Source organism: Orycteropus afer, unplaced genomic scaffold, assembly GCF_000298275.1.
Source record: "Orycteropus afer afer isolate SDZICR_OR568_19922 unplaced genomic scaffold, OryAfe1.0 scaffold00062, whole genome shotgun sequence".
Classification (NCBI taxonomy): domain Eukaryota; kingdom Metazoa; phylum Chordata; class Mammalia; order Tubulidentata; family Orycteropodidae; genus Orycteropus; species Orycteropus afer.
The window spans coordinates 6,908,644-6,936,642 of NW_006921649.1; the positions used below are offsets into that span (position 1 = coordinate 6,908,644).

General features: G+C 45.0%; 1 protein-coding gene across 1 annotated transcript in view; it reads right to left on the reverse strand.

Moving 5' to 3' along the window:
• The window catches only part of SLIT3 (slit guidance ligand 3), a 953,284-nt gene that overhangs the window by 100,312 nt on the left and 824,973 nt on the right, over nucleotides 1–27,999 (reverse strand). The window contains exons 15-20 of the mRNA XM_007939744.2: nucleotides 22,202–22,352; nucleotides 20,527–20,601; nucleotides 9,221–9,364; nucleotides 8,261–8,404; nucleotides 4,469–4,632; nucleotides 2,828–2,960 (exon numbers count right to left, since the gene is read on the reverse strand). Coding sequence (XP_007937935.1) covers nucleotides 2,828–2,960; nucleotides 4,469–4,632; nucleotides 8,261–8,404; nucleotides 9,221–9,364; nucleotides 20,527–20,601; nucleotides 22,202–22,352 — 811 coding nt within the window. The remainder of the gene's footprint in view (nucleotides 1–2,827; nucleotides 2,961–4,468; nucleotides 4,633–8,260; nucleotides 8,405–9,220; nucleotides 9,365–20,526; nucleotides 20,602–22,201; nucleotides 22,353–27,999) is intronic.

Here is a 27,999-nt window from a genome sequence, read left to right on the forward strand (position 1 = left end):
CTAATCTCATCATGGGGAATAACTACCACCAGCTTCCCAGCCACTCAAAACCAGGCCCAGCCAAGTTGACATATAACCTTAACTACCACACTATGATTAGAAAAAAACAAAAAAAGGGGGCAAAGTTCCTGTGGGCCTGCCTCAATGAGGACTCAGAAGGACTGAATGTGCTAAGGCAAGTGAATAAGGGCCCAGTGTGGCCTGATTCAGCCAAGAGGGAAGAAAAGAGAATGGAAGGGGGCATACAGAGTGAGGGCCATTGGGGGTCAGAGGGCTGAGAGAGAAAAAATCATTTCCTACTCAGTATAGCTTTGTCCTCTTGAGCTTGCAACAGGCTTTCCCCAACCATGCCCTTTGGGGAAAAGCTGCACAACTGTGTTTTTTCTTCTTTTCAGTGAATTAGACGTAATTTTATTTTGTGAGTTGGCAGCTCTGCCCGAGATTACTAACGATGCCGAAGGGTGCTAGAAGTCAGTGTTGGCAATCCTGGGTCAGGACTCAACCGACATCCCTGAACCAGAGGCTGCCAAGCGGCAGTTTTCTGGACCTGCCAGCTTTCACTTTCTCTGACACCCCTTTCCTGCTAACCCTTCCCCAGCAGCCCCTCAGCATGGAGGATGCCAAGCAGATGGTTTAGGGACAGAAGTGAGTGCTGCTTTTCTTGGTGAGTTTTGGAAATTATACCCGGCCCAGGGATGCACCACCATTTCCAAAGCAGGAAAAACCAGGTTTCCTCCCAAAGCTCTGAGGTTGACTTTATAATTATATCTAATTATCTCTGTTATTTCAACTTTTGTTTCAGGAGCTTTGGGGAAAAGCATCCATGACCTTGTTTCCATGGCATTTTCCTCACTTTGACATGTGTCATTTGGCACTCAATTATCCCAGGAAGGAGGAGTGCTTCTGGGTTATTTTCTGCAGCCCCTGCCTGTGGCCCAGCCCAGCCCAAGGAAAGGGTGTGGCGCTCCCTCAGCTGCCTTTGCTCACACAGATCTTCAAGGTTATGGCCCCAGCCCAAACCCAGGATGGACAAAGACTTTCCAGTGACTGTCAAGACCTGCTCTCTTTTCTTCAGGCTGCCAGCTCTGGTTACAGCTTCCCTAAGCATTGGGAAATGCTAGGAGCCACAGAACCCGCCCAAGAGTCTATCTTCTATTCTAAGAAACTGGCACACTCAGGCTCCACCCTTAGAGGTATTGACAGGGTGGGTCCTAGCAGGAGTCTGTATCTCATTCATTGGTTTGTGCTTGCTAAGCTGGCCTGGGGCAGAATGTTTGTACTGTGATTGTGAGGGTGTGAGAGTGCAAGTATAGGATGTGTGTGTGTGTGTGTGTGTGTGTGTCTTTCTGTTGGGTACTTGGGCTTCTCTCAGCCACTCACATCAGCTCTGCCTGCTCCCAAAAGAAGGCTTTTTGGTCAGTAGCAACTTTAGTCTGGAACACTCTTCCCTCCCTTCTCATTATCTTCTACTCATCTTTCATAGTGCAGCCTCAGCATCATCTCCCAGAGAAGATTTCTCTGATCTTCACATCTAAGCCAGACCCCTTTTGTATGCCGTAGCAATCTTTCACCTCTTTTTGTAGCACTCTTTATGGGTGTCACTTTGCATGTGCTTCTGAAATGACTGAGCAAAGGTCCACCTGCCCTAGTAAACTGTGAGCTCCATGCATGTAGGGCTCACCCCTGTTTTGCTCACCACTGTTGGCACAGCACTTAACACAAAGGAGCACTCAATAAATGTGTTGACTAAATGATTGAATGAATGAATGCAGACAGGAATATGCTTTGTGTTAGTTGAGCAAGTGTGCAATGATTATCTGGCACCAGTTGCACTGCTGCTGATATATTCCATAAAGCCCTCCTTGACTGTAGGATGATGCCTTGTCCAACCCTTTGAGCTGTCTATAAGTAGCTCTGGTAGTACAGTGCCTAAGGCACTTGACTGCTAACCAGAAGGCTGGCAGTTCAAACCCACCAGCCACTCCTTGGAAGGAAGGTTGGGCAGTCTACTTCCGTAGTGATACCACCTCAGAAACCCAAGGAGGGATCGCTATGAGTTGGATCTGACTTGATGGCACATAATAACAGCAACAACATGGGGGGGAAGGGGTCACTATGAGTCGGGTCCAACTCCACAGCACATAATAACAACATGGGGGGAGTGAGGTTTTTTCCATAATATGAAAAGTCCTTCAGGATGGGAACAGCATTTCTCTCATTAAATTTGGAACTTCTGGGGCAGGACCAAAACCTAAGGAGTTAGTGTCAGGAGCTTGGGCTGTGGGATAAGAAGTTTCCAGTTCTGAGTAGTAACAAGACTCAGTATGAAGCCTGTTTCCTCATCTGCGAAATGGGAGTCATATTTGAAAGGGATGCTTTGAAGGTGGAATAGAATCATATTGATGAAAGCACTTTGTAAGCCATGATGCCTGGTGAACAATGTTTTTATAATTATCCTTCATGGTTGCTTGTATTAGACTAAGATGTTCAAAGGTGGGAGATGCGGGAAGACAAATGGGAGTGCCGAGCAGGGAACTAGTAGATTATATGAAAAAGGACCTGATTACCCTTCCACTTGTATTCTGCAGTACATTTAGGGATAGCAGGTTTAGATATGCCTCACCTGCCAGATGGAGACAAAGGGGCACCTTCTGTTCCCATATCAAAGCTACTGTCACCTTGGGTAAGACTCAACCCCTATCTTGCTGGGATCACCCCAGAAGCCAGCCTCCCAGGATCTTTCTTGCCTGGGGTACCGGGAGTACAGTGTGAAGGGTGCTGATAGTGGGGGATGGTAGCATGCTCAGTATGGGGTGGGGCGACTTACAGCTCAGTCACATCCTTGGGGATGCCTCTGGGAAGGGCACGGAGCCCCTTGTTACTGCATCGCACCACCGTGTCCATGCAGGTGCATTGCTCTGGGCAGCGTGGGCCCAGCTGGCAGCTGCTCTCATCGTTGCCTACGGAGAGAGTCCCAAAGAGGATGAGCATGGTGAGAGACATGATCCACTAGGGGGAGCAGGTGAGCAAGGCTGGGCAGGGCTTTGAACCAGTTCAGGCTGGTTCCATCATGGCCAAGGAAGTGACACTGGAATGGATTTGAATTTTTAAAATCTGGGTGAACTGGAGCAATAACTGGGATGAGAAAAACTATGGGTCACAGCCCTGCTGGAAACTTGATCTCCCTCTTAGGGCAGCATATGCATTGCACAGCAACCATGTCCATCGCCCGTGGACTGGGAAACAGAGGGGTCCAGCTCAAAGATGGCAGCTGACCAGGTTGCTTTGAATGTGTGTTGCTCTCGCAATAATCCAATCTCCTGTATTAGGCTCCTGAAAGTGCTCACTACACCTCTTCCTAGTCTCCCATTCTTGGGCTTTGATTCAAATTGTTTTCAATCCAGTTATTATTCCTGTTCACCTAAATTTTAAAAATACAAGTCTTTTTCCAGTTTCACTTCATTATCCATGGCTGAACCAGTTTGAATTGGTTAGAAGCCTGGGCAAACAGCTTTAGCAAAGGGATCCTTCTCCTGCCTCCTTTGAGCCAGAACCAGGAATAAACTACCTGCTGGTCTCATCCATTGATGGAGGGAAAAAGGTCCATGCCTGGGTGGGAAGGATGTTGCCTGCCTTCTAGTGCATTTGACATAAAATGAATATAAAATAGGCTAACTAAAATCTGATTAACCAGAGTAATAGAGAAACATCACTACTAACCCGATCAGGAATAAGACAAAATAATTGAAGGAGCACTCAGGGGTGGAGGGCAGAGCCCTGTCTATTCCCTTTCTTTCTCCCCTCCCTCAATTACATAATCCCTCTGGGGTTGTGAGTGTGTCCTCAGCCCCTGTTATATCTTAACCTTAGTTAATTTGCAAACCAGTCAATCTGTTCCTAGAGAACCCATAGTAGATAAAGTAAATAATTGCTGCTGGCTTGATTTATGCAAAGATGCTCCATGGATCCTGAGACTCAAAGCCTGGGGTCTCCACATATACATGCCCCTTAGCCAGGACTTTCCAGGAGCTAAAGTGTCATCATGACACAGGCAAGAAGACTGACTGAGTTCCAGGGCTCCCATGTACAGCTGTATAGGTTGTGTACTGCATAAATGTACCACATTTAGAGGGAACCAATTTCACTGTGGACATGGTAGATTCTTATATTTAGTACAACACTGATATCGGAGATGGCAGCCAAGTGTCTTGTTTTAACGAGATCAATGTATTATGATACATTTACTACGAATGGAAGCAAAATGTTTTAAGAAAGGGACACTTCTTAATTTGCCTGAAGGAGTCATGTAGTCTATAGCAGATCTGCAGAGCCCTTCAGAGCTTCAGCTCTGTGCCCAAGAGCAGAGTGGAACCATATCTCAAGGAGTCCTGGCCTATAGCCACCAGCTACACATCTCTTCTCCTGCATCTTCCTTGCCTTCCCAGGTGTGCACCCCCAGTCTTCTTACCATCACAGGTGAAGTCCTGGATAGCCACATCCTGGATGGGAATCTCCTTGAGGAAGAAAGGCTTCTGGCACCTGGGGTTCCCGCTGACGATTCGCCTCTTCCTCAGCCACTTGCCGAGCCATGCCAGGTGGCAGTTGCAGTTGAAGGGGTTGGACAAGAGGTTGCTGGAAGGGGGGGGAAAGGCCTTTCTGAGTAGTAAGCCTCCACCCTTCTACAGTGTGAGTTGGCCTTGGGATCTGGATGTCTAATCCTTGGCCCTAGCTCTCTAGGTGGGATCTGCTGGGGGTTCTGGGGAAGGAGGAGCCTGGGCCTGGGAATGGGAATGCAGACTATCTTCTAAAATGCAGACTCAGTCTTTCCATGGATGGATAGGACCTTGGTCTCTTGCCACACTGTTATGGATGGAATTAAATCTCCCCAAAAGATATGTATTTAGGACCTCTGGTAGCATAGTGCCTAAGGCACTTGACTGCTAACCAGAAGGCTGGTGGTTCACCCATCAGCCACTCCTTGGAAGGAAGGTTGGGCAATATACTTCCGTAGTGATGCTGCCTTGGAAACCCAAGGAGGGGTAGCTATGAGTTGGGTCTGACTTGACAGCACATAGCAACAACAACAACAAAAGATATGTTGAAGTCATAACCCTCGGTACCTGTGAATGTGACGTCATTTGAAAATAGGGTCTTTGAAAATGTTATCAGTTAACATGAGGTTGTACTGGAATAGGGTGGGTCCTAAGGCTTTATCACTGGTGTCCTTATAAAGGGTAAAAGATGAAATCAGAGGGTATGCAGAGAGGTAGACCAGGTAAACCATTGTCATAAGTTTGGGTGTTACTCAGAGTGAGATGGGAGCCTCTGGAGAATTTAATTCAGAGGAGTAACATCCTCTCACTTGTATTGAACCGGATCCTATAACAACAGACAAAGAAAGGATGGTCATGTAATGATGGAGGCAGATGCATTAATAAGCTAAGAAATGCCAAAGATTGCTGGTGGCAGCCACCAGAAGCTAGGAGAAAGGCATAGAACAGATTCTACCTCACAGCTCTCAGAAAGATTCAACATGGCTGACACATTAATCTTGGATGCCCAGCTTCCAGAACTGTGAGATGAAAATTCTCCAATTTTGTGGTATTTTGTTATGGTAGCACTAGAAGACTAAGACACACACACTCCCTTGTTCATTGAATCACACTTTGAAACTACCTTCAACTCCTCAGCAGATACTTTTTGCTATTTCGTACAATCACATATGCTGGTCTTTCTGCCTGGAAGGTGCCCCTACAGTTTGCCTGAGTAGCTCCTCCTCCTTTTTCAGTCCTCATGTTAAACGACACTTCTTCAATGAACTCTTACGTGAGCCCGTGGTCTAAAGTAGGAACCTTCAGCTCTGTCTCATTTCTTTCCCTCTACACCTTCATTTTCTTCATAGCACTCATGAGAATTTGTAACGATTGGTTTCTATGTTTAGTATAATATCCATCTCTCATGTTGGACTCTAAGTTCCATGAAGACAGTGACTAGGTATGTTTGCCCCTGTATATATAGGAACTAGTATTCCATCACCAAAGGTGTTTTGCACATATTTATCAAATGAATGGGTGGATTGATGCAGGCACAAATGGATGAGAGAAGCTATCACTTTCTCCATGTTTACTATAGGACAGGAACCATGCTAAGCACTTTATAAATCCATGACCTCATTCATACTTGTCACAACAATCCTACAAGAGGGGTAACAGTCTCATCTCACAAATGAGGAAAGTAAAGTTTAGAGAGATCAAATAAGAGGGCCAGACAGCCCTTGAGAGGCTGCAGCATAACATGGCAAGTAAGAGCCTGGGAATCAGATATTCTTGGGTTTGAACTCTGGCTCTGACACTCAGTAGCTGTGCCAAGTTGGGCAAGTTGCTTCACATGTCAAAGCTGGTCCTTTTCATGGTTTGTGACCCTGCGCCCTCTGGGTACGCTTTGGATTCTCAGTGTGGAGGCACAAGGGAGGGTATATGTATGCTAAAATGAACCAAATCACTAGTGTTGGTTCCTAATCCACCATCTCCTTCTCTTGATGCCATTCATTAATTCATTTCATTCATTTCTTCAACAAGTACATACTGTGCATCTACTATATGCCAGATACGGATTTAAGCATCAAGAGTATACTGTTGTTGTGTGCCATCAAGTCAATTCTGACTCATGTAACTCAGAGTAGACAGACAGAGTAGACAGAGTGACAGAGTAGAACTGCCCAGTAAGGTTTCCTAGACTGTTATGTTTATGAGAGAAGATTGCCAGGTTTTTTCTTCTGTGGAGCCACTGGTAGGAACCTTTTGGTTAGCAGCTGAGGGCTTAACCACTGTGCCACCAGGGCAGTGAACAAAACAGACATATATGCCTGTCCTTCTGGAAACTATGTTCTAGCTGAAAAGGGCAGACAATATACAATTAATAATAAATAAGGAAATTATATATCAGGAAATGGTTAGGGCTGTGGTTCTCATCTTCCATACAGGAAATTCGAGTTTGCTTCTCAACCAGTGCACCTCATGTGCAGCCACTGCTGTCTGTCACTGGAGGCTTGTGTGTTGCTATGATGCTAAAGAGGTTTCAGGGGAGCTGCCAGCCAAACAGAGGGAAGAAAGGCCTGGGATGGACTTCTAAATTCAAAAAAGAGCCCTGTGCAGTCACAGTGGTCCAATCCTGTTATATATAGGGTAGCCGTGAATTGGGGCCACCCTGATGGCAGCTAACAACAATGACAATGATGTGGAAACAATTAAGGAGAGCAGGCAGGGTTGGAAGAACTAGGAGTGAGGCAGAGGAGTGGAATGAGGGTAAGGCCAGCATCAAGGAGAGGGAGCAAAGAATGAGACATGTGGAGGGAGGCCAGAGGAAAGGGCGCTCAGGGTGTGGGAAGAGCTAGAGAGCCAAGTTCTAAGGTGGGAGTGGGCCTGGGTGTGGGAGGAACAGAGAGGAGGCCAGGGGCTGGAAGGGACAGAATGAGGGAGGCTGGTCACGGGGGAATAGATTGTATAGATATGACTTTGGCTTTTACTCCAAGTGAGATGGGTACATGTGAGCGTGACAATGGGCAGCAACAGGGAACACAGTAACTGTCTTTCTCTTCTGTCTCTCAGAGTCTTTGGGGAAGGGAAAGAAGGGGAGAATGAGCTAGCAGCCAACAGAACTCCACGGAAATAATAAGGGTAATCATAAAAACTAATCTGTGTAGGTATTTTCTGTATCTCAGCACCGCTGTTGTTGTTGAAGCAGCCAGTGGCATCTTTTCAAAACTCTTGTCTGATCGTATTAGTGGTCCAATCTCCTCTTCAGCCTACTCTTCCTTTCACTCTACCCTCTCTGTGCTATGGCTACACTGGGTTTTGCTCAGTCCTGCTTATTTGCATTGCTCCAACCCCACTACAGGGCCTTTGCATGTGCCTTTTCCCTCTGAATGGTGTGCACTTCCCATTTTCCTAAGTAAGCTGACACCCACTCACCTTCCAGAACACAGTTCCAGTGTTCCTCAGCAAAGCCTGTGTGGGGTTCTCATATCACTGTGGACCTCCCTTCTGTGGCATTTCACTATGCTATGATCTTCAGGAGGGAGGGACCAGGCCTGCTTTGCTCATGAGTATATTCTCAGCACCTAGATGGTGCCTTGAACATAGAGGGAGCCTATGGAATGTTTACCAAATGGACAGATGTTGGCTAAAGATAACAGGGAGTGGGAGGGGAGAGGTACAGAGGAGAAGCCTAGAGTGAGGGAAGTGGGTCCAGGAGGACTTACATGGTGGACAGGGAGACAAGAGTGGTGAAGGCTCCAGGGGTGATGGTGGTGATGCGGTTGTCATAGAGAGACAGGAGCCTCACTGAACTCAGGCCAGCAAAGGTATCGTTGTTTACACAGCTGATCAGGTTGCTCCTCAGCATCCTACAGGGAGAGGGATGGGGATGAGGTAGCACAGACATTTTCCTTTCCCTTCTACAACAGTACCACAGGGGTGTGAGTGTGTGTGTGTGTGTGCGCACACGTGCATGTGAGCATGCATGTATGTGTAGATGGTTAGTTTTGTCAACTCCAAGCTCAAGCCAGTCATGTTGCTCAGGTCTTTCCTGGGATAGGAGAGCCTGTATCCTCAGCTGGGCTACATGTAAATGTGTTTGAAAATTCTTGCTTGTGTATGCTTTATTTATAGATGGAGCATGTGTCATACTTGTATATGTGTAGACATATTATTGTATGGTTGTTAACATGTGCATGTATTTTTCTAGGAGGAGAGGGTGAATCAAGGAGTGGCTGTAGACTTCAGCTTGTGTGTGTTTCTATGCACATGCTTGTTTGTATATATATTCATGTTCATGTTGCATGTGTCTGTGTCATTTTTATGTACATATGTATATAGCTATTTTTGTGGGTACATACATGAGTGTTTGTGTGTCTCTGTCAGTATGTTTCTGCTGTATGTCTAATACTTGTGTACATCTAGATGAATGTCTCTGCATGTGTGTGTGTGTACATGTACACATGTGTGAATGTGTGTGGTAGGGGTGGTCAGCATGCTAAGTTCTTTCCCACCAAAGGCTTGAAAATGCCTGATGACTCTCTGGCTCCATGAAGGGAAGGGCTCCGCAGGCCCAGCCAGCTCCTGGGTGTGGTCCTCTGCAGAGCAGCCCTCTTAACCCGGCTCTGATGGTTCTGCCCTCCTATCTCCCTCAGGGCCTTGGCCTGGGCCCCCTGAACACTCACAGGGTCTTGAGGCCACTGAGGCCACGGAACATGCGGCCGTGCACCATCTCCAGCTGGTTCCCCGTCAGCATCAGCTCCTGCACGCTGGCTGCCCCGTCAAAGGCGCCCTCACGTACCTCCTTGATCTTGTTGTTACTCAGGTTTCTGGAAGGAGGGCACAGAACAATAGAGAGTGAAGGGAGCAAGGGGGCAGGACACAGGGAGGGAATCGCTAGTGCTGCAGCCAGCTGGGGACTCATAGGGACCCCAGAACTGAGGGCTGAGAGGGGTGGGGGCTTAGTTTTGGGCTCTCTGAGTGATTGGTCTTCACACATCTGAGCCTTGGGAGTTGGGACCTCAGCCCCACACAGGTATAACTAGGTGGAGCAAACTGCATGGGATTTGAAGTGTTTTCAATGTCCTAGTGAACCAGTATATTTAAACTACTGATTCTCAAAGAGAATTTCTCTCTTCCACATATACTCTTGTTAAGTAGTGCTGCTCATGAGGTGGACTGGGAGAAAAAAAATCCCCTTCCCCCTATGCACATAAGAAAAACAAAACAAAAACCCAAAAACCAAACCTATGGCCATTGAGTCGATTATGACTCATAGTCGATGAAAGTGGATTGCCCAGTCTTCCTTCTGTGGGTTTGAACTGCCAACCTTCTGGTCAGCAGTCAAATGCCTTATGCACTACACCACCAGAGCTCATAGGGTAGGACATCTGTGGAACTTCTATATCTCTCACGAGTTGAGAATCACTGATAAAAATAGATACTTTGTAGTTACTACCTGTTGAGCATTTACTAGATATTAGGCACCATGAGAGGAATTTAGACAAAATAAACTCATCAAACCTCAAAACAACACCTATCAGATAGATAGTACTTTTTTGTATTGATTTTTTAAAAATTATGATAAAATATACACAACATAAAATTTGCCATTTTTACCATTTTCGACTTTTATCATTTTCCAATGATGTTAATCACACTCACAATGTTGAACAACCATCACCACTATTTATTTTCAAAATTTTTCCATCAAGGATCAAAGACATAAATGTAAAACCCCAAACTGTAAAGTTCATCAAAGATAAAATAGGGGCAAACCTAGGGGCTGGAATTTATGATGTAAATAGACTATCAAGCATAACCTAAAACGCACAAGCAGTGAAAGGGAAACTAGATGACTGAGACCTTTTAAAAATTAAATTCTTATGTACATCAAAAGACTTCTCCAAAAGAGTTAAAAGAGAACCTACAGATTGGGAAAAAAAGTATTTGGCTTGATACATCTGACAAGGGACTTAACTCTAAAATTTATAGAAAACTTCAACACCTCAACATCAAAAAGACCAACAGTCCAATTCAAAAATGGGCAAAGGACATGAACATATACTTCACTAAAGAAGATAATCAGGTGGCCAACAAACACATGAAGAGATGTCCATGATTATTAGCCACTATAGAGATGCAAATCAAAACAACAATGAGATATCATCTCACCCTAGCAATAATAGCAAAGTTCAACAGTGTAGAAAATAACAAATGCTGATGAGGGTGTGGTGAGATTGGAACTCTCATACACTGCTGATGGATAACCAAACCATACACAAAGTGGAATATTATGCAACACTGAAGAGTAATGAACAATCCACAAATCACCTCATGATGTGGATGAACTTGGAGGACATTATGCTGAGTGAAATAAGTTAATCACAAAAGGACAAATATTGTGTGGTCCATTATTATAAAAAGTGAAGGAAAGGTTTATGGGGGGAAGGAAATTTACTTTGTTGGTTACCAGGGATGGCAGGGAAAGGGAGGAAAAATTTCTGACTAGTTAAGAGTCATGTGTCCATTTGGGTGAAGAGAAAGGCAATATGAGAAAAGTGTGTGTGGTAGGTAAGGTTCTATGTCAACTTGGCTGGGCCTGGTTTAGAGTGGCTGTGCAGCTGGATGTAGTTATTCCCCAAGATGAGACTGGTAATCAACTCCATGGTGGAATCTAGCGTGAGCAGTTGAGTAGCTGCCTTAAGGATGTGGTCTGCTTCAGTATATAAGAGGACACTTTGAGAAAGGTCTCTAGCTTTTTGGCATGCTTAGATCCTGCAATTAGCTAAGTCTTCATTCAAGAGTCTGCCATGTTGCCTGCCAGTCTTGGGACTGTTTCTGGAGTGGCCTGCTTGATAATCTTGGGACTGTGCCATTTTATACTTGTTGACCTTGTATTTGTCAGTCTCAGCAGCTGTCTGAGTTAAGAGATGCCTCTTTAGTGGGCTGAGAACAAGAGACAGAGCTGAAGTCCAAGGTTGAGGAGTGTGGTGCAGTGAATTACTTGGTATGGCTTTTCCAGCCATAGTTTTTGTAACTCCCACCAGATAACTGGATTGTTGTTGTGTTGTTATGTGCTGTTGAGTCAGAACCAACTCATAGCAACCCCTCCTTGGGTTTCTGAGGCAGTATCACTACAGAAGTGGATTGCCCCATCTTCCTTCTGAGAAGTGGCTGGTGGGTTTGAACCACCAGCCTTTTGGTTAGCAGTCAAGTGTCAGATAACTGGATATGATCATGAAAAATAAGGTGTGTAGAATTCTGATGTTGGGATTGCTTAGCTTTGTCACCCTGCCAGGCTTGAAAATGAGCCTTCCTAAGGGCAGAAAGGGGGATCTCACTGCCATCAAGACAGAAGAGTTGGAGGTGAGGTGGAGTGTGTCCTTGAATCCAAGATCCCTGTGCTGGACCTCCTTGTCTGAGAGACACCTGGCTGAGAGAGAGGACAGCAGTGGAGCCAAGAGGCACGAGACAGAGCAGTGGGCTTTCCAGCTCATGGAGCGAGAAAGCTGAGTGCTCTTGGGCAGGAGGTTTGCTGGAGGACTGAGGTGCATCTAGGTGGACCTATCAGCAGAGATAAAGAGCTTTGTAACACTTTCCTGAGGAGGCAGAGGCCAGGCTGAGGCCAAGGGCCAGAGGGGTGTACCTGAAGGCACAGCAGAGGGGGGACTGTCCTGATCAAAGAACTGTATCCTGAGTGTGCTCCTGAACCTGAATTATAACTTCCCTAATAAACCCCATAATTGTGAGTATTATCTGTAAGTTTTGTGTGGCCACTGCAACAAATTATTGAACCCAGCAGAGAAGTAGTGCCATGGGAGGGATGGTTGGTGTCAGAATTGTTAAAAAGGTTTGGAGGATGGCAGCATGTTTGGCCTCATAGGAATAAACCTTGGGCTGCTGATAGTGTTTCCCCCTCATGAGATCAGAGGAGGTCAGAAGATGCTGCCTCCATGCCCTTTTTGCAAAGGGCTTTCCCTCAGTCCCTGGAGCTGATACTTTGAACTCGGATTTGTAGCCTCCTAAACTGTAAGCATAAATCCCTTCTGTTAAAGGCATACATTTGTGTTATATCTGTTGTAGCAGCATTAGAGAGCTAAAACTGTGTGAGCAGCAAAATAACAATAGGGAAAAGGAGGACACAGAGAGGTGCACAAAAGGTATTGAATACGGAGGCAAGTACTGTTATACACAACAGGGCATTGTCAGTAACAACAAACTCTAGTCTATAGGTGGATACATAGGAAGACAGGGGAGAGGATCAGGTGTGAGTAGGTAAACAGGAATATACCCATGAGTCTAGATAGATTTGATGATGTTCCTACATGAGTATCTGTGCTACAAAGTATCCATAGACATTACAGAACTAATAGGGGACAAGGTTGGGGTAGCTTCTTAGCCACAACCAAGCACCTTGAAGGAGTGAGTCTCTGGGCCTGCAGCTCTGGAACCATGGTCCTGAGGGGTGATGCTTAACTGGCACAACATAGTAGATAAAAATATTGTTCTACATCTTACTTTGGTGAGTAGCAACCAGAGTCTTAAAAGCTTTCAAGTGACCATCTAAGAAGAAACTATTGGTCTCTCCTCATCTGGAGCAAAGAAAAGTGAAGAAAATCAGACATAGGGAAACAATTCATCCAAGGGACTAATGGGCCACAGGAACTTCAGCTTTCATGACCCTAAGACCAGAAGAACTAGATGGTGGCTGGATACCAATGGCAACCACTAGGAAAGGGATCAAAATTGGAGATCTTGGATAAAATGGGAGGAAAAATGTGGAACAAAATAAATAATAATAATAAAGAAACACCACAAAGATGACCAGAATTGCTGGTTGGATAGAGGCTAGTGAAACCTCCAAAACTACAGCCCCAAGTTATCCTTAAGGCCTGGAGCTGGATTCACTTCCAAGGATTAGCTCTCAGTCAAACAACAGAAAGGCCTATGAGTGGAACACCTACCTGAGGAGAATGCACCCCTTAGAAAAATCAACTGTAAGAGATCAGAAGGGCAGCATTTGCATAGGGGTAAAGCTAACTAGACAGGAATGCATAGGTAAAAAGGACACAGGGAAGGGGTAGTCGAGGGGAGGAGAGTTTTTTGTTGTTGGGATTGTAATCGGTGCTGTAAAACAAAATGTACATGAACTGTTGAGAGTAAAATGAATCTTCTTTGTAAATTTGTACCCAAATCACAATAAAAAAACTTTTCCATCAACCAAACAGAAACTCTATACCCTAAGCAATAAGTTCTCATTCCCTCCTCCTTCCAGTCTATGGTGACCTCTAATCTGCTTTCTAACTCTACATTCTTTGCCTATTTTAGATGTTTCATATACATGGTGTCATACAACACTTATTGTTTTGTGCCTGACTCATTTCACTCAGCAAAATGTTTGCAAGGTTCATCCATGCTGTAGCATGTAGCAATAAAAAGGACTTCAATCCTTCTTATGGCTGAGTAATATTCCATTGAATGTATGTACCACATTTTTTATCCATTCAACTATTCACGGACACTTAGTTGTTTGCACATTTTGCCTATTGTGAATAATGCTGCAATGAACATTGGTATGTTGTTGTTGTTATGTGCCATTGAGTCGGACCTGACTCATAGGGACCCCTCCTTGGGTTTCTGAGGCAGTATCAGTACGAAAGTAGATGCCCAACCTTCCTTCTGAGGAGTGGCTGGTGGGTTTGAACCACCAGCCTTCTGGTTAGCAGTCAAGTGCCTTAGGCACTATGCTACAACGAACATTGGTATAAGTATCTGTTATACTTTTGGGTATATACTTAGGAGTGGGATTGCTAGGTCATATGGTAATATGCCTAGAAGTGAAATGCTGGGTCATTCTGTATTTAATTTTTGGAGGAACTGTCAAACTGTTTTCCACAGGGGGTGCACCATTTTACAGTCCCACCAGCAATAGACAAGGGAGCCAATTTTTCCACATCTTCTCAATATTTATTTTTTTTCTTCTTCTTTTTTAAAAAATAACAGCCATATTAGTGAGATAGATACGATTTTTGTCTCCATTTGATGAAAGAGGTGACTAATGTTCAAGCAATTAAATAATTTGTCCACAGTCACACAGCTGAAGGAATTGGGCCTTGAGGCTGGGCTTGTTGGCACACTGAAAAATGCTATACTAAACTGCTTCTTTTATAAGTGAATGTTCCAAGGATGATGTCAATATTCACTCCCTTATACCACTGTGCTTACTGTTTCCATTCGACCTTCTTTCCTATCCCTTTCTGGCTTCTAAGCTTTATCCCTGGGCAAATGCTGCCTTTTCGATCTTGTATAGTTGATTGTTGTAAGGAGTGCATACCTCCCTGGTGTTACTGTTCACTTTAAAAGGTTATCTATAGTTTGGCAGAAAGTTGAACCACAGGGTGAGTTCAGTTCCAGGACTGAAGGGTGTCTAAGGGTGATAGTGTTGGGGGTTCCATTATCTCTATCAAACCAGTAAGCCTGGTCTTTTTTTATTATTTTGAGTTTTGTTGCCATTTTTCTTATACTATATACAGGATCTCCTACTGTGATCCCTTTCAGAGTGGTTGGCAGTGATAGCCAGGCACCATCTAGTTCTTCTGATCTCAGGGTCATGGAGGCTGGGTTTATGTGGTCTGTTAGTCCTTTGGACTAATTATTTCCTGGTGTCTTTGATTTTCTTCACTCTTCTTTGCTCCAGATGGGGAGAGACCAATAGTTGCACCTTAGGTGGCTGTTCACATACTTTTCTTTTTCTTCTTCTTCTTATTTTTTTAAATTGTGATTTGGGTGAAAATTTACAGAGCAAATATACTTTCCATACAGCAGATCACATACACTTTGTCTCATGACATTGACCACAATTTAGCACAATGCAACATCTCCTCTCCCACTTCCTCCCAATAGGTACCGCTTCCCTGTGACCATCCCTCCATGTACTCCTACCCCCTGAGCTGTCTCCCTGTGCCTGAGCAGCCCTTCTTTCTCTCTTGCTTGTTCTCTCCAAGGAGTGTATCTACCTCAGGTAAATGCTTAACTAGTATGCCTGTCTACTGCTTGGCTGGAAGCCACAGGTGTGCGTTCAATTCCAGACCTGAAGGGCAGCTAGGGACCATAGTCTCAGTGGTTCCACCAGGCTCCCTCGGGCCAGCAAACCTGTTCCCTGCTTTTTTTTTCCAAATGATTTTGAGTTTTGTTCCACATTGTTCCCCCTGTCTATCCAGGATCTCCTACAAAGATCCTCTTCCAAGTGATTGACAGTAGTAGGTGAGCACCGTCTATTTCTTCTGGTCTCATAGTCTTATAGGCTGCAGATCAGATGGTGTACCAGTTGTTAGGACTGATTGTTTCCATGAATTTTTGGTTTTCTTCATTCTTCTTGGCTCTGGACGAGGAGAGACCCATCATTACATCTAGATGGCAGCTTGCAAGCTTTTAAGATCTCAGTCGCTACTCACCACAGTAGAAGATGGAACAATGATTTGTGTAGTATGTTACGCCAATTGAGCTTGATGTCCCCTGCGACTATGGTCCCAAGCCTGCAGGTTCAACTACTCGGTCCCTCTGGGTAGCTGGTGGTGACCAAACAGTGACTACAACCTTGCCCCTTGTCAGCCCCACTATACACCTGGGAATTCAGATCATACACATAAAGTTATTGGACCACTGTCTGCCAACCCTATACATGTTCTTGGGTGCACTCTCCACTTTATATACATACCTAATATTTCAGCATGTCCACCCATCTATCTACCCACATACCCGTGTTTGCCTTCACTAAGCACGCCATACTATGTATGCAAAAGGGTTCATCTTTGTTGTCTGTACTTCCCACGTACCACTCTATGTCCTTCTCTTCCTCAATGCCACTATATTGATCACTCACATTTGGTACATTGTTGGAACTAGAAATACCATTTGACCCAGCTATTCCATTACTAGGTATATATCCTAAAGGAGTGAGAGCCATGACAAGAACAGACATATGCACACCCATGTTCATTGCAACACTATTTACAATAGCCAAAAGATGGAAACAATCTAGGTGTCCATCAACTGAGGACTGGATATCCAAACTATGGTACATACACACAATGGAACACTATGCAACCCTAAAGAATAATGTAGAATCTGCAAAACATTGCATAACATGGATGAACTTGGAGGACATTATGCTGAGTTAAATAAGTCAATCACAAAAGGACAAATATTGTATTGGTCCATTATTGTAATAGTCAAAGAAACACTTATCTAGGGAAGGTCATTTTCTTTGTTGGTTACCAGGGGTGGGGAGGGAATACTGTTAGATAGATAGAGATAAGTTTTGATTTGGGTGAAGAAAAAGTCAATGTTCACAAACTTTTAAGACCCTAGTTGCTCCTCACCAAAGTTGGATGTAGAACATTGTCTTTATGGATTGTGTTATGTCAATTGATGTTGGTATATCCCAACACTATGGTTCTGAGCCCTCAGGCCCAGTGACTCATTCCATCAAGGTGTTTGGTTATAGCTAACAAGTTTTCATAACTTTGCCCCCTGTATGCTCTACTATATTCACGGGTATATTTGCAGCATATATAAGTACATATGTAGAAATATCCTGTCAAACCTATATCTATATTTCTGAGTGTAGTCCCATTTGCCTTCCCACTCCTGTTCAGCTTGTGCTGACATCTGATTCTTTAAAGAAGCAAAAGCAACATCACATTACTTCATGGTTTGTGAAATGGATTTCCTCAGGCCCAAATGGCATCTCAGGCTGGCTGGCTGGAACCGGAACGGATGAGGTTTATACAAGGAAAAGGAAGAACCCAGCCTCCTGGGCAAACAGGCCGTCAGCCTTGCCCAGGGACCCATCTTCTGGCACCAGGAACCTCCTAGGTGGAGACGAAGCCTGCTAACTGGCCATGTCCCTAGAGACTGTTAGAACTGGATGGCTCACTAGAGAGATACGAAACCAAGATCAGTTACCATCGAGTCAATTCTGACTCAGGGTAACCCCATGTATGTGAGCAGAACTGTGCTCCATAGGGTTTTCAATGGCTGATTTTTCACAAGTAGATTCTCAAGTCTTTCTTTTGAGGCATGTATGAGTGGACTCAGACCTCCAACCTTTCAGACAGCAGCCAAGCAGATTAACTGTTTGTACCATCAGGGACTCCAGAGATAGACCAGTGGCCCCATTTTACTGCTGCAGATGCTGAGGCCTGGAGGGCACCGCTCCAGGTCCCAGTGCATGAGAGGGGACTGTCATTACCACACTAAGTCCTTGAGGGAACAACAGGACCATACCAAGTTCCTGGTACTTTTGTTCTTATCAAGGTCCCATCCCCAGTGAGCTGTTTGCTGACCCACATCCATCCAGAGGGTGAAGCTTCCCCTAGGGACTTATTCTGAGCAAGTGATGGACCTGGGGCCCCCTGGGCTCAGTGCAGCCACTTTGCTTGCACCTGGGACTGGTGGGACAGACACAGCTGGGTGCCTTCACTTCTCCTTCTCAAATCTTGTCCACCCTCTGTGTTCCTCATTATGATGCTGCTGTCTTCTTCCCCAACCCGTCCTGCCAAGAAAACATGAGCAAAACACTCCTCTGAATTCCCCTGAAGGTCTAAGAGAGTCAGGAGACTCTTCATCAGGATTTCTGTTCCTTGCCTGGATCTCCTTAAACTTAGCCAGTTTTCTTATAAATCTGATGGCCCTAGTCCAGGAAAACCCAGGGATGAAAGTAGAGCACTGGGGAGACTGCAAATTACTCCCAAATTAGACATGGGAGGTGAGATAAAGGCTCTCTCAGAAGCTATAAGTCACCCAAATGCCAGAAGGAGAAGAATTTTGCTCCAGAGAGTTGGGCTTCTTGGGGGATTGAAGTATATGGGATGGGCAATGAAGATGAGTTAGAGCAGCTATGATGTGAGAGTGCTCCCATTTCCTGACATCTGCTTCTTTAAATGAGCAAAATTAACATCACATTACTGAAAGGTTTGTGATTTGGATTTCCTCAGGCTGGGAGAATAGAAAACAGAGGGAGAGTAAAAAAGAGAGGGGAGAGAATCTTCCAGAAGACCTGGCTGCTGCTTGCTCTGCATCCATCAAAGCACTGCTCAAAATCATAGGTGGTAGGGAGTGGAGCTCAGAAAGCAGTTTGGGGTAACCAGGCCAGAGACAAAATGATAGCAGTGAGTTTTTTTTATAAGAGCTCAATTGTATTCTCAGAGCATTATCATCCCAGGAAACCCCAAAATGTAATACTGGGGTCAACTAGGGCACCCTTCCATATTCATCTCTGAAGACTAACCTGGAGAAAAAGTGCACTTAATCACAGCTTTCAATCTGATGATGATGGCTCTTACACCAAAGAGGACCAAGCCTTGGACTCCCATCCTAGGCCCAGAGTTGGTTTCCTGGGGTTGGTAGCAGGATAAATCCAGTGCTCAGCCCCACTGCTTCTGCAAGCTGCAAGGTTTTCTTTTCAGACTCTGTTCTCATCCTTCCCAAGAGATGCTGAGGCCTCTAGAGGCTGGAGGGATTCATCTGGCTGCCTCTGGAAAGCCTAAGTCCATCAAGGAAAGCATGGCCTCTTCTAGACCCATGTCTCTTCAGATTTGTAGGGCAGGCTATAAACTCTGCATAACAGGGAACGAACTGTAATCTTGTTTAAAGCCCTGTCCCAGGTGGAAATGCAGTGAGGGAGTGCTAAGGGATTGGGAATTACTTCTTTTTCTGGAAACTAAGGATACTGGCTCATGACTGAGCAAGGTCCTGTCTGCTCCTATGGACCTTTCCCTCCCACTAAGGTGGAAATGTTATTTCAATCTGGGGTTGCAAACTCAAATGTCTGCAGAATCCAGGCAGGTGACTTAATGGCAGAAGCAGACTGGGGGGTGGGGGGTGGCAGTGATCAGGAAAGCACATATTCCATCCAAGGGGGCTGCTGCCCCTCAGCTCAACTGAACTGGAACCATTTGGGAATATGGGCACAGTTTAGCCAGATATTCTGATTTTCCAAAAGATGCCAGAAGTCTAGATTTTTTTTTGTGTGTATGTATGTGTGTGAAAACTTCTGATTTTTAAAAGTGAGTGCCCCTGGGAAGTAGATGGTAATGAGCCAAGACCTCTGCTGGGGCAAGCCCAGCCTCACACTATCATGATGACAGGGTCGGGCTTTGGTATCTGACAGAGCCAAGTGAGAATGCCAGCACTGACATTTTTTGGCTGTGTGGTCTTAGAGAAGTCAGGAAACCTCTCTGAGCCTATGTTTCCTTGTGTGCACAAAGTGAGGCCTAGACCTGAAGCCAATGCCAGAGAGGGGTGTAAGGACTTAATGAAAGCATGTACATGAAGCGAGAAGCATGCTACCTGGCTCACACTAAGTGCACCTTAACTCTTGTCACCTTAGTGACTTGTCTTCAACTCTTAGGCAGGGAGAGGGTTATGACTATAGGCAGTCCTGATAATGAAGAAGCCAGTATAAGCCATATGGGCTCTTTGCATAGGCTCTGGCCAGACTCAGGGACTCCTAGACTGACACCTAGCATGACAAGTAGTTGGCATTTTCATGCTGATATGCAACCCTGATGCAAAGCCTTTGGATCCTTCAAAAAATAGACCTTTGACTGTCACGTTGTAAACATTACTAAGTAACACATACCCCAGACACCTGTGTCTCATTGCTGGTCCTTACCTGATTCTCTCCTACCAGCCCTCAGGGCAGATGTTAGATAAGGGATGGAGGATAGGAATGTGCAGAGGGGCTATATGGTGGGTTGGGGATGGTGGCAAATACATGCTTTGTATATTACCAGTTAAAAAACAGAGTTGTTTGTCTAAATGTTCTGCTTCCCAATATGTCACCATAGCAGGGGTCAGAAGGAGGCTGAGAAGGGCCAGGGCAGAAGACAAGGGGGCCACAATGCCTTGGCATTCTGCTCTAGTCTAGAACACAGACCCTGGTCAGGGAAGGGAAGCTGCTACCAAGTTCCTCAGACTGACTTACATTTTCCGCAGGTTGGGCAACTTCTTGAAGATACCAGTGGCCTCTAGAAGAGTTATATCGTTGTCATTCAGTCGCCTACATGGGAAGTAAGAAGATGAGGTGGTGGATTAGCTGTGCCCCTCCTTAGCTTCCCTCCACTGGTTTCAGTCTAGTTACTGCCTGGATCTCACAAGAGTGAAGGTTAACAAAGCCATTGAAGATGCCATATCTGCCCTGTCTGCCTCATGGGCCCAGCAGGGAGAGGAGGAGTCTGGGAAGGGGAGGAAAGAGTAAGAGAAAATCAAGCAGCTCCTCCCCCTTTGACCAGGGTGTATTGGGCTTTTGAATACTCAGCATAGACATGCATTTTTTCCAGCATCCACATAATCAATTGCCAATGATCTGCTTTCATTTTATAGACATAGGGGAATACCAATAGCAACTTAAAACTCCCAGGCCGCCTTCCTCAGCTTCTCCCAATCTTCCAAGCCCCTCAGCACCTTCCTGACCACTTCTATCTACCAGGGGCTGCTCAGGCCCTCTACACACATATTCTTGTCTACTCAGGGAGAGCCTTGGATAAGGAAGCTGGCTGCATTCAACAATGATTTATGTTGCTGTTATTGTTGTTATGTGCCGTCGAGTCAGCCCCGACTCATAGTGTCCCCTCCTTAGGTTTCTGAGGCAGTATCACTACAGAAGTAGATTGCCCAGTCTTCCTTCTGAGGAGTGGCTTATGGGTTTGACCACCAGCCTTCTGGTTAGCAGTCAAGTGCCTTAGGCACTATGCCACCAATGTAGTCAAAGAAAACAATAATAATAATGAAGATAACTATCACTTGTCCGGGGCTTAGTATGGGCCAGGATTCAAGAGGAAATACTCTGCTGGCCTTCTTTCTTCTTCTTCCCAGTCACCCTGGGAGGTAGGTATGATCATCCCCATTTTACAGCTAAGAAATTGAGGCTCAGATCTGAGAAGCAATTTGCTCAGTTTCAGGAAGACTGAAGACAACAAACAGTCAACCCCAGGCTTGTCAGCCCTCACACCTGTGCTCTTACCTATTCTGCAATAACTTTTTATCTCCTGCTCTTTTGGATAAACCAACATATCCCTTTATTAGCCTGGGCAACTGATAGGAGGCTCAGATATAATTAATGATTCTAGTTATTGCCTTAAGAGGAGCTCTGGTAGCATAGTGCCTAAGGCACTTGACTGCTAACCAGAAGGCTGGCGGTTCAAACCCACCAGCCCCTCTTCAGAAGGAAGGTTGGGTAATCTACTTCCATAGTGATACTGCCTCAGAAACCCAAGGAGGGGTCGCTATGAGTCGGGTTTGACTCGATGGCACATAACAACAGTTATTTCCTAGTTTTATTACAGTTGTTTACGGAGTGTCCATTTTTCTGGGTATATCGTAAATTTGCAGCAACTATCTGCTTTGTTTTTTGTTCAAAGTGGTGGGCCTAGCACAGTGCCTAGCTCACAATGGGTGTTTAGAAAATATTTGCAAAATAAATATACTGCCTTTATTTGAGAGTGAGCTGTCCATGGGGATGCCTGGGAGTCTGCCATTAGCCTGACACCTAGAGGCCAGCCAAGGAGAGGGGATGCCCCCTGAGACTCTCTGGAGGCTGCCTTCAGGTGACTGGGTAGGTGTGGGGGAGGAGTGGACATCCACTTCTGAGTGAGACTTACAGATCGGTGACGTATTCAGGGAGGTGGCTAGGGATGCGGGCCAGCTTCTGGTTAGTGCAGTCCACGATGGTGCCCTCACAGCGGCACTTCTCTGGGCACACAAGGTCCATGAAGCACTCACTGCTGAATCTGCTGCGGTAATCCTCTGAGCCTGGGTGGAGCCAAAGAGGGGCGTCAGCATCGCCTGGGCTGATGGCACAGGCACCAAGGTTGTATGTGTGGAGGTGCTCATGTGATGGACACAGAACTGCCCACTTTTTATTTGGTCTTTGTCATTCATCACTTTCAGCCCATGCAGAATTAGGGCAACATGGCTAAGGATCTGTAGGGCTTAAGCTTTTGTGAGTCACAAGTCTTTTTGAGAAGTTGATGAGTTATGGAAGAAGCTCTCCTTGGAGAAGTGCTCCTAGGCACATGTGTACAGAATTTTGTCTGCAATTTTTGGTGAATCTCTGGATAGTGCAAATGATTAATGCTGCTAACCAGAAGGTTGGTGGTTTGAGTCCACCCAGAGGCACCTCAGAAGAAAGGCCTGACAATCTACTGAAAAATCAGCCATTAAAAAAATGTATCACTTCTACTGTTACACACATGGGGTTGCCATTTGTCAGAATCAACTCAACAGCTAAGAGTTGGTTTACCAACTCCATGACACTTATCCATGGACTCTCTAAATATTCATGGAAATCCAGATAAAGAGACTTAATGAAGCTTGATGAGACTATGACAGAGGTGGGCATGAGGGATGGGAAGGGGTCATAACCTTAGTTGTCTACATTGGCCAGGCAGGTAATGTCTTTACCTAACGTGTGAAGGAGGCTGAGCACATGGCATCAGTGACCACTGACACCTGGACTCTATAATGAGGGGTGGGGCTGTGGAGAATTAGAGTAGCCCTAATGCTTGCAAATTTGGTCCAAAGTGGCCCGATATTCCTTTTTTGTTTTTCCAACAGAAGCCAGGAATTTTAAAAATATTGGCAATGGATTCAGATTCAACACACTGTGAAGACATGTAAAACTGACATGCATGTAAGGGTCAGATTTGACCCCCATCTTAGAGAATAAGTTCTGTTCAACTATAGCAAAAGGTCAGTTCCAATAAGCTAAAAGTTAGAGCTAAGATTTATTTTTTTGAAAACTGAATTTCTCTCAAGGTCGCACAATAATACTAATAGGACCAACAGCATGATAGCTTGCAGAGATGCCCCCAGGGAGTTGCTTTAATGATCAGAAACAATGCCTGGCACCTGGCAATCCCCTGCAGGGTAATTGTGCAAGGTCTGTCTCTCCTATTAGACCTGAGCTGGTCCATAGGAGACTACTGTTCATGCTTTCACCCTCAATGTTTCATGAGCACAATGCTAGGCACAAAACAAGAGTTCTCCTATATCTGCCCAATATATCAATGGGTGCCATTTGCACCCAAACTGTCTTGTGTGTGAATATGTTAGAAGTGTTTCAGAGAATGTGAAAATACTTTGCCTGTCTAGTTCAGGTATTACCTTGGTCATCTTATTTGCATTAGAGCAATACACAGCATTAGTAATACACTAATTATATTTGCATTAGAGACGTGGGTTTGTCCAAGCTTTGCCACTTTGCCTCAGTTTTTCCACATAGAAAATGGGAATCAAATAATTGGCCCTATCTCACAGGGATTGTTAAAGTAAGATCCCAGCTGTGGTAAATCTTTGGGAAAGGGTCAAGAGTTATGCAAATGTTACACCAAGTAGGAACACTCCTTAGATCAATCATGGGAGAATAGAAGGGCAGCAGTGTTCGCACAGGGAGATAGCTCAGAGGGCAGGAATGCATAGGAAAGAAGGATACAGGGAAAAGATAACTATAGAGAAAAAGAGTTATGAAAATACTTGTGACTTTCAAAAAAACAAAATTTTTTTTTTTCCCCACTAACGCATGTTGATTTTTTTCCATCCATGAGAGATAATATTTGACACTATTGAGCATGGATGATGAGCTAGGCACTAGTCTTCAAACTTCAAATGGATGGTGCCATTTAACCTCTGCAACACTCTTAGGTTGCTATGAGGAAACTCCATGTTCTCCATTTTAGAAATGAGGAAACTGAGGCAACTCAGGATGTGGCAGTGCAACAAACCCAGGCTATCAAGGCCCAATTGAGTAACACTATGCTTTATGGCAGATGCGCTTTTGACAAGACTTTTATCTTAGTTTCTCCAGGAAGGATCCTAGAGTTGAACTTGGTAGAGGTGGATTAAATGGGATTTTTCTGCAGTGGGCTAGTGAGGCATAGGGCACATGTCTCCCACACTCTTGGTTTCTTACTCCTCATATTATGTCTACACATTAATTCCTGATTGGGAGTGCATATGGTGGCCTCTGATGCTGAGGTGACACCATCTACCTAAAACAGGGAGTCAGAGACCTGGTCCTGTCCTCCTTTCCCTCTTTGCTCCCTCCCTGCCCCGCTTCTTCACCTCACCCCCTACTCCTAGGCTTATGTTAGCAAAATCTGTCCACATGTCCCGATGGTTACTGGACATGTGCAGTTATTGGCTTCTTGGTCCAATGCACTATGCAAATCTCCTGTCCTCGACTTGTTAGCGTCCATGCCATTGAATAACTCTGGCTCAGACCATTTTTCCCCAGACATGAGAGATTGCTGAGTCCTTGGTGAATTCCACTTTGTATACCCTGCTAAATGACTACCTTCTCTTGTTTTCTGCCGATGCTTCACATGGTGACAATGTAAAGGGGCATTTAGTACATAGATTTCATACATATATTTTTCCTTCAGAAGATGTCTATAATGGGATTCTTGAAATGTGGGAGAAACCTGACTGCTGATCAAAGGCAAACAGACACAAGGGAACAGTCGGCTCTTTAACACGGTGAGTCTGGTGACTACACTGGCTGCACTGAGGCTGGGGACGGCAGCCTATTAAATACATTTTCGTTTTCATCAAGGTGCGAGCAGTCTTTAGTTAGCAGGAATCACTCTCTGTAGAATAGTTAGATTACAACTGGCGGACCTTTGCAATGGAGCCACTGACCCATTTTAATGAAATGATTTTGCAATTAGATGCAATGGGCTAATCTGTACTTTCCAGCATTCCCCCCCCTGCTGTTTTTGTTATTGCCCTGGTTTGTAATAATGAGGGGGTCGGAGTGTGATATTTTATATGAGTGGGAGCCAGAAATGTTAATAACAGCCTATGTACGTAACTGAAAGAGTTCGTTCCCCAGTCATAGCCAGCTTGAAATGCCACCTCCATCACTTCATATTTCATTACCGAAACTACCCAGGGTTTCTCAGAGCCATTTGTTATGCCTAATGCTCATAACTACCCAAAAGTATTTTTAACTTTTCCAGAGCTTTAAAAGTCAATTTCAATCTCAATGCATATTTGTCACTGCCAGAAATATTTAGTAGGAGAGGACTAACTGAAATAGGCTGCCGCTTCCCCTTTCTGGGGTGAGTTCAGACAGGAGAGATCTCAGAGGGTTTGAAGAAGGGCCATAAAACTAACCCCCGGCTGGAACAGCCGTTAGAGGGCTGGCGTCATCTGGCACTTTGCTCCTGCCCCTGTGGCCTGCCCTCCCTCTTTATGGGCATCTCAGAACAACGACACTCGGTGTGTGATCACAGACAAGCTTTAATAGAGGAGGAGGGAAAACCCACGTGTTTCCAACAGCAATAGGATTTTGTATGAATTCCTGCTGTACGGCTACTTGCCAGCAGGGAGTGAATGTTCCATTGGGATGGTCATCGGTGTTGGGGCAGGTAGGGAGCCACAGTTCCCACTCTTTGGATAGACTTGGCTATCTGTGACCAGAGGCCCACATGGGGCCCAGGGTAGCTACTATCTCTAGCAGTTCATCTTGTTTCATTCTTTGGGCAACCAATTTGTTGAGCAGAAGTCACAAATGAGTAGTTTTAACCAATCAGCATGCATTTGCCCAATATCCTTAAGATGGGTGAGATGAAAGAGCGAACAAAAGGAACAGAGAGAGGAAAAGAGGAATTGGGGGAGTAGGAAGGCCTGGATGGGGTCATCAGATTAAAAGAAAATGGTCTGCACAAACAGAAGTAAGGAATGGAATCAAGAGAACCTTGCCAGGCACACAGTTTTTCATTAATAGGTGAAGGCTGGGGACGAGACACCAGGTGACTAGATCACACCAGGAATTTTACCATGAGTTTGATAACTAGTTGGGCAGGTGGCTGTCCTATCAGGGTATCCTCATCAGAGGCTACTGTGAGTGTAGCCATCTGCCAGAAGGCAGAGGGACATGTCAATGGCCTGTGGCTGAGTACAGTCATGCTACTGCAGGACCAGGAAGGTAGTGATGGGCAAAGGACCACTCCCCAAGGTTTGGCCCTGGGGGTGGTGTGAGTAGTACAGAGGACCTCAGAATGTGGCCTCTGTTCAGACCAAAAGAAAGTTTCTTCAGGCATGAGGGGTTTTTTCTGTAGCTAATGGGATCTTGGTATGCTCTTGCTGGAGCGGGAGGACCATTTAAACAGTGTTTTTTTTTTTCCCAAAACTCTCTTGCTCAAGTTATTTTCTATTAACATATCCAACCCTGAAAGGGATCATCAGAAAAATTTTTAATTCCCTATCAATTCAAGTTTTTTTCTTTTTCTTTGTTCTTCATTTTTTAAAGTAATTCCAGGCAGTAGGATTGTCTATAGCTGGGGAGGCAGTAAAGAGCAGGCATTCTAGAGTCAGGTGACCTGGGCCGAACACCTGGCCCTTGGCAAGTTAGTTAACCTTTGCCAGCCTCCATGGCTTCATCTGTAAAATGAGATTTATATAGGGTTGTTGTGAAAATTAAACAAAACGATGATGTAAAACAGTGTCTGGCCTACTCTAAGTACTTAATATATGTTAAAACAAACAAAACAAAACAAAACAAAACAACAACACAACAGAAACATTGAGAGTGGTAAATAGGGCTCCCCATGACTCAGCAATGATGGGGTCCCTGGTTCTGAGGGCAACCACAGAAAGATAAGACAATGAGAGTCTCAGACAGAGCCTGGCTCTTAGTTTTAAGCCAGGATTTGGTTACCACCATGGAATAGGATATATTCTCCATAGCAGGAACCAACAACACAATCTTCTGGTTATATAGAGTCTGAGATTTATCAAGAAACAAACAAAACGGTACCAAGATCCCTTTCTTTATTACTAGATACAGCAGGTTTCTCTACACAGTTCCCACCCAGCATCTTCATTAGCACCCAGCTGAGGAGCCCAGCTCATTAGTCTCCCTGCTAACCCGTTAGCCTGCTTGACCTTCGGGTCAAGGATTTGAGGCTGCATGGGGGCTAGGGCCAAAGTACTCATGAGAATTGCAGGTCAGGTTCAGAAGAAGCCCCAGGTTAAACCTAAAGTCTCATATTCATTCCAGTTTCACCCATTTTCATGCACACATTGACTTGAAATGCTTCTGATAAAGTTGGTAGGTGGGGGGTGGGGAGTGGGTCACAACAGTAGGAATTTCCTTTTGGGTTACCTACCATGTGGAAAAATGAATTGTGGCTGGATTCTCCCTTGAAACAATGAGGCATAGTGGCATAGTGCCTAAGGCATTTGGCTGCTAACCAGAAGACTGGTGGTTCTATCCCACCAGCCACTCCTCAGAAGGAAGACTGGGCAATCTACCTCCATAGTGATACTGCCTTGGAAACCCAAGGAGGGGTGGGTATGAGTTGGATCTGACTCCACAGCAGTGAGTCTGGTTTTTGGTTTACTTGCGCCCTATGAATGAAGAAGATATAACAGTGGTTTCTGAGCTGACCATAGC